General features: G+C 36.4%; 1 protein-coding gene across 2 annotated transcripts; it reads right to left on the reverse strand.

Moving 5' to 3' along the window:
- Nucleotides 1-763: 763 nt before the first annotated feature.
- Nucleotides 764-6,818, reverse strand: LOC105109532 (protein STRUBBELIG-RECEPTOR FAMILY 8-like). Of its 2 annotated transcripts, none has more exons than XM_011004267.1 (16): nt 6,420-6,818; nt 5,806-5,938; nt 5,641-5,712; nt 5,472-5,537; nt 5,308-5,379; nt 5,149-5,220; nt 4,499-4,570; nt 4,313-4,378; nt 4,168-4,233; nt 3,762-4,072; nt 3,129-3,385; nt 2,502-2,773; nt 2,286-2,421; nt 2,011-2,150; nt 1,727-1,883; nt 764-1,209 (listed from the first exon to the last, which is right to left on the reverse strand). In XM_011004267.1, the coding sequence occupies exons 1-16, from the start codon at nt 6,520-6,522 to the stop codon at nt 1,057-1,059; spliced, it is 2,148 nt and encodes a 715-aa protein (XP_011002569.1). In that variant the 5' UTR covers nt 6,523-6,818; the 3' UTR covers nt 764-1,056. The 2 variants fall into 2 exon arrangements, with proteins under 2 accessions (XP_011002569.1, XP_011002570.1); XM_011004268.1 differs by lacking the exon at nt 6,420-6,818 and adding an exon at nt 6,137-6,262.
- Nucleotides 6,819-7,120: the final 302 nt, after the last annotated feature.

The raw sequence follows: 7,120 nt of genomic DNA on the forward strand, positions 1-7,120 counted from the left end.
TATACTAAATATATAAAAAATAAACTAGAAAAAATATTCTCTTTAAATAGCAAAAAACTATAAAATTATTATAATAAAAATAAATTTTTTTTTTTTATTTTAAATTCCATACATTCGAAATTATCTTTTTTTTTATTTTAAATTCCATACATTCGATATGGGTAAAGTATCATCCAACAATTGCCTGTTCTTAATGCAAAATTTATATGTGCCACACAGACTTCTAAATCCTTCCAGCCTGTGTTCTTGAGTTTATAGCGAGCTGGATGTGTATAAAAATCTTGTTTTTACCATTTCCTTTATGTTTTACTAACTTGATGGTAATTTTAGGTTCCGTTTGTTAATGTCTTATAACAAAAATATACACACACACACACACAACAAAATCAATACTAAACCCTAAACCATGTTTATCAAAATATGAAGATTGTTGTTAGTCCCAAAGAAAATTCCAAAACAAAAGTCTTCATGCAAAAAAGACAACCACTTCTCCACCCATTCCATTATGGAGTTTGAGAGGCACGTGGAACAACCTGTTCACTGTCTTTTTCAAGGTCATATTTCTGTCACAATCCACTTGCTCCTTCATGCTTCCAATATGCAATGAAAGGAGGAACCACCTGCCTTTCTGACATTGTTTTTGTCTTTCCCCAGATTCACTCACCTTTTGGCTTTTGGTTGGCAGTTTCTGGTGTGGAGCAGCATGTTCAAATTGACAGTTCAAAACTAACTGCAGGTGAGTAATCTTTGCGAAAATGTAAACTTGCTAGGAACAAGTGGAAATTCTTTTATTAGGATGCATTATATCGTAAATGTTACAACAAAAGATGAAGGAAAATTTTGGAATACAGTTTTAAATCATTTACAGCTAAAGATGGAGTTATAAGTAAGCAACTCTCAATGTTTCAGACATAATTACATATCTTTCTGATCTGATTTTATAGCTTTTTAGCATCTTTCCTCTTTATCTGTGCATGATTTCATCGGCCATCGACTTCTGCATGGCTGTATGCAAAACCAGATGCTTCACTTCCACGTTCAATAACGCCAAGACACTCAAAGTGATGAATCGATTGCCTCATGATCCGGGGTTTTATATGCAAATCCTGAATCATCACTGGGTCGTCTCTTGACCACACTGGCCCTTTGCACTAGTCGTACTAATGCTTGCACAACTTCAGACATGGGAGGGCGGAACTCCGGTTCCGGCTATAAAGAAAACAAAAATCAAATGGTGACCATTCTCAGCAAACGGACAATGACAATAAATAAAGCAGCAGGTAAAATTAAAGAACTCTATGCAGAGCATACATGTGCGTGCATATTCTGACCCATAATCACATCTGAAGGAAATGAACCAATGGAAGCAAATGGGAATGCATGTCAAAGACAAGAATAGGCTCTATATGATGCACAGATGATTTTAAGCTCAAAAGTTTACAAGTTAGATGAATCATCAACTGATGTCTTTCTCTCCAAAATTAATTAACGGAAGTATTAGATTGCTCACTAAATTCAGGCTTCATTTTCCAGAGAGGTCACCTGAATAACCTTTTATTTCTTTCATTCTTTTTAATTCTTTTCTAGCATGGCAAAATGACTCCAGATAACCATTTCAGAATTCTTAAGAGTAGAATAAACTGTCTTCCGTCCTTTACAGGCTTGATTTTTCATGAAAGCTAAAGATAGGTTTGTTTTTAGCCTTGTCATCAGATTAGAAGCTTACCTGAACACACAGGGCAATGATGTCAGCAAAACGTGAAAGAGACTTTGCAGGATACATGCCATTCAGGGCAGGATCAACCATTTTTGCCAAGGCATCGATGTCATGCAGTTGAGGAGTAGCCCATCTAACAAGTGACTGCTCTGATCTCACCCTTGAACTATGAAACCCAAAAAATTGGATAAGGGATACATATAAACCAAGTTCACGAATAACCAGAAAAATAAATGCCTAAACAAGTCTAGAGAACTAAAGCACAATAGATCAGCAAACAAGAGAAACAATACCTGTCCAGTGGCTTCCGACCAGTCAATAGCTCTAGCATTACCACCCCAAAGCTGTAGACATCACTTTTTACAGTGTATATTCCTGACAGGGCAAATTCAGGAGCACTATAACCAAATGAGCCAACCATCTGTGTTGAAACCTGTCAATGTGAGTCATAGTAGACTTAGTCAGTCCAAACACAACAAGAGATCGTTAACCAAAAGTTCCACAAAGCATGAACTTAATGAAAGTTTGCATTGACAACACATAATACTATTCAATCCTTTTGCTTTACCTGTCTCTCTGTGTTTGGTGTCAGAGCAGCTAAACCACAGTCTGACAAGTGGGGATTGAGTTCTTCATCAAGTAAAATATTTGCTGACTTGAAGTTTCTATGTACAACAGAAGGCAAACAGACTTCATGCAAGTACCTGAGTAAGCAGGCTACAGTTAAGAGAGGATGTAGGGCGAGCTGTATGAGAGAATTATAAAGCACACATGGATAACATACTCTAAAGCCCGGGCAGTCCCAAGTGCTACTCTAACACGTGCATTCCAAGATAAAGTCTTGCTGCCATCATCAGCAAAGTGCAGTATATCATGCAGACTCCCATTTGCTATAAATTCATAAACCAAAAGTCGCTGCCCATGCTCTACACAGTATCCTACTAAGGAAACGATGTTTGGGTGCCTCAAGTGTGACATATTTGAAACAGCTTCAAGAAAGTTATCTTCCTCCTGTAATGACAGTGCTGCATTGTCGATCTTCTTAACAGCCATTATCTAGCTCAACAGAACATAAGTTAATTAGTTAGCTTGCTAAAGAGGTTGGCAGAATCTGTAAAAACAAAAAAGTAACCCAACCAGAAAACTGAGTGAAGAGAAACTCTCACATTCAAGATGGCTTTATTTTAATGTCCTTTTTATCAAAAGAAGAACCTTGAATTAAATCAAATTACTAGATAAAGGCGAGTCAACGACTCAACAAGCACAAAAAACATGATCAATATGGCTAGCAACAGGACCCTTTCAAGTGCATGCAATACTGGCAGCTCCACTGATTCATACCAATACAAGTACAGAAACCAGCATAACTATAAGAACATAGATATCATTTTATATCCAATGATTAAGTTACCTTTCCATGAGGAAAGTCCCCTCTGTAAACACGACCAAGAGAACCTTCACCAATTATAAACTCTTGACTAAAGCTATTTGTTGCTGTTTGAAGAGAAGCAACACTATATGAAGTGGCAGTGATGGGCGACTTCATTCTCTTTATGGATCCAGAATTCCCTAGTAATCTCTCAACCACCAATTTCTCAGCAGGTGGGGGCTTCAGATCTGTAACAGCAGCCATGTTTTTCACCCTCGGCTCTTGCATCTCTGCACCAGCTAGAAAAACAAAGCAACAATGCAGTGTAAAAACCCAAGTGGTTAGGATTGTTAGACGAGCTTCCAGCTTCAAACTATTAAGCAACCAAATTTTGAAGCATGTTGAATGAAGGAGGGATTCAGCATTATATTTTGCATTAACACGCAGACAAACAGCTAATCACATTCAATCTTAATTTAGATTGACTTTTGAAGTGTCTAAAGAAAATGAACTTGACTGATGTCAGGATTTAGAAACACTAGTCTAATTGCCTAATGGATACTACAGAGTTATAGATACTGCAACCCCACATGAAACCAATTAGGCAAAAAAGTGGTTCTGAAAATTCAAAAGGTTCTGTCAGAAGAATAAAGATACAAGGGACAGAAAACCTACTATAATATGTATCAGCAGGACGACTTCCCCGGGAAGCTAGAGGATCAATTTCCTTGCCTTGATGCTTTTTAAGGCAAAAGACAAGAGCAAGGAGTGCAATGAGAACCAGAACCACAGAACCTAGGGCTACGCCTGCAATCGCTCCCACTGATTTCCCCTTATCTGACTCAGATGGTTGACCATCAGAAGATGGGGTCCTAGGTGCACCAGATCCTGGATGAGTACGGTTTCTGTGAGATTTACCAGGAGGTGGAGAGGTATATGGTGGCGGAGGTGGAGCAGGACCATTGTCAAAAGAATTACCATTGTATCTGATTTAATTATTCAAAGAGCTTATTTAAGATATTGCAAAAGCAGAACATAATAAATTTGGCATGGGGGGGGCATACAGAGCATGAAAACTTACATAAAGTTTGGGATTGAACTAAGCTCTTGAGGTATCCATCCACTCAAATTGTTGTTTGCAACATTTCTGTTGAAAATACAAGGTGCGATAAGAACATATTGGCAGATGATACATTTACAATCCCACCATTGCTTTAGGAACTTACAGAGTTGTCAAAGGCAAACCAGTAAGAACATTAAGAGAACCTGTCAGTTGATTGTTCTGAACATTGCTGCAAAGTTTAAGAATATCACAAGACTTTAATCAAAATGTCCAAGAGTCTGCAATCCTTTTCTTTTGCTCAATATATATGTTATTTAGTGATTTTGAAAGAAGTCAGCAATCAACTCACAGTGTAGAAAGATTAGACAATGAACTAAAGGAACTGGGAATATCTCCACTGAAGTTGTTGAAAGAGACATCCCTGCATGCATGCACAAGCAATAGTAAACATCCAAGAGTACTATCCATTGAAAAAGTATATAAGGGCATTATATTGTGCTGGAAACGGAAGAAAATCAAAGAATAACATGACAAAAGCCCCCATGGTAGGCAAATGAGATACAATTCATATAGATGAAATATGCTTTCCTGATCGTTCTCTGATTGGCACTATCTGTCCACCATGTTAGACACCAAAACACCATAGTTTTGCTTTTCCTGCTTGGCACTTCCCTTTACCATTCATTTATCTCTCCTAACAAAATATATTTCTCTGCAATAAAGTGAATTCTGCTTCAACAGATCCCTAATCTCCTCAACAGCCTAACACTATTGAACTTATGCCACTTGTAGATCATTCTTATTGTGCTGCTTCCCTTCCTCTTATATTACCTTTGAATAGTCAAGTTTGTGAAGATATTATCATGCTGTGGCTTTTCCATCAGCCATCATAATTCTTTGCATGGTACTGAACAGTAAGGTGCACATGTATTCTAAAGATTAAATTTATAATGAAAATTAAAACCCAAATAACATCTGTTTTAAAGTAAGAAATCTCACATGGTTGAGAGGAGAGAAAGATTATGGAAAACATCTCCAATTGACTGGGACAGCGAATTACGGCTTACATTCCTGAAAACAAAGATGTTGAATCAGCGAATAACCCAAATTCTGCTATTTCTTGACAAAGCTTCAATGCATTCAAGATGAGTCACTCACAGGTAGCTAAGAGAAACCATGGTAGAAATGGAATAAGGAAGATTCCCACTCAAGTTGTTTATGGCAAGATTTCTGCATTATACAAGAATAGAATGAAGACATTATTAAACAAGAAAATCAACAGCTCGAAGAAATTAGAAACAATTGACATGATGGAACATTACAAGCTTGTAAGATTCGGTGGCAACTGATATGGGAGTGGATCATGAATGTTGTTGTCACTTAGATCACTGGCACGCACAAACAGCTGATATCAGCAACTCAAATAACCAATGAAAGCAATAATACAATTTCATACACCCAACAGATGAAATAAAGCATTAAATCTCTCACAATGTTCTCAATGACATGAGGTTTGAAAGCATGTATCCCATTGTCCCGTCAAGTCCTAACCCAGAAATCTGACTGTCAACAACAGCAGCACAAAACCATTGAACAAAAGAAACAAAGCAAACCACCAATCAATTAAAAGCCTAAATTCTCAATGAACTTTCTTACACGGAAACAACAGCTGATCCTTCACAGGTGATCCCTTTCCATGACTCTCCACATGGATCACCACCAATACTTTTCCAACTGGTCAGCTGTGAAGGACTATTCAGTGAAGAGTACATAGCTTGTAGAGCTTGAACTGCAGCAACAGAAAATACCTTCAATCCTCAAAACCAATTAATTTAACCCCTAAAAAAAAGCCGCCGACATAAACCCTTGATTATTTCACTGCGAAATGAAAGAAAATAAATAACAAAAATTGCAATCTTAATGAAATGAGAGAGCATTTCAATCATTATTAGCCTACTTTAGCCACAAAAAAAAGAGACTATCATACTTTCATGAGCTAAACACAAAAGGTAGAACATCATTGCCAGCACATTTTCCTTGGAAACAAACACAAAATAAACTGATCTTCCAAAGAAAAATAAAAAACAAAAAGATTATCGTAGTCAAAGTTCATTTCTTGACACTCTAGCTCACTCCAACCAAAGAAAAAGAAACAACCAAAATTCAATAACTTTAACCGCACCAATCACCATCAAACTAGCAAAAAACAATCGATCAGTCAGAAAACCAAAACCCCATTAAAAAATATTTCAAAAAAATGCAAACTTTACCATCATTAGGATCAGTAGTACATTGGACAAGAACTGGGAAACCAGAGATCAAAACTTTAACCACAAACACAAACAAAAGCAACTCAAAGTGCTTCAATGCCATTGCTTTTACCGACAAACTTATCAAGTTCGGTGTTTTTCTCTTCTGGGGTGTGTTTGTTCAGTCTAGTTTAGACTTTAGAGGTTGGTGGTGATCAGTTTGATCAAGTGAGGGAAAAGCTCATGGTTTCGTCAAATGTGGAGACCCAAGAAGCAAACAAGAAGAAGAGAAGAGTATGTTAATGAGCTGGAGATCACAGTCAGTAGTTAGAGACGTTGCCCATAAAGACAGTGACAGCTAGAGAGAGATACTGTTTATAGCGTGAGTGAGAAACTGTGTTTGTGTTTTGTTTTGGGTGTCGGCGCAAAAAGGAAAGAATTGGAAAGAGAAAAATAATTGATGCCAAGAAATATAAGTTTTAATGTTAATTTCAGTTTTACCAGAAACCACTTTCCATAGTTATTGTTTATCGCTAAATATGGATCTCTTCAATAAATAAATTTCTTACTAATATTTTTAGCATAATTAATATATTTATTGTTTAGTCAAATTAATATATTTATCATTAATCTTTTAAATCATAAAATTAAGTTAATAATTTTTATAATTTAAATTAAAAATTAATTTAAATCAATTTTTGAATAACTATGATTTTTTTAAA

Source organism: Populus euphratica, unplaced genomic scaffold, assembly GCF_000495115.2.
Source record: "Populus euphratica unplaced genomic scaffold, PopEup_1.0 scaffold220.1, whole genome shotgun sequence".
Lineage (NCBI taxonomy): Eukaryota > Viridiplantae > Streptophyta > Magnoliopsida > Malpighiales > Salicaceae > Populus > Populus euphratica.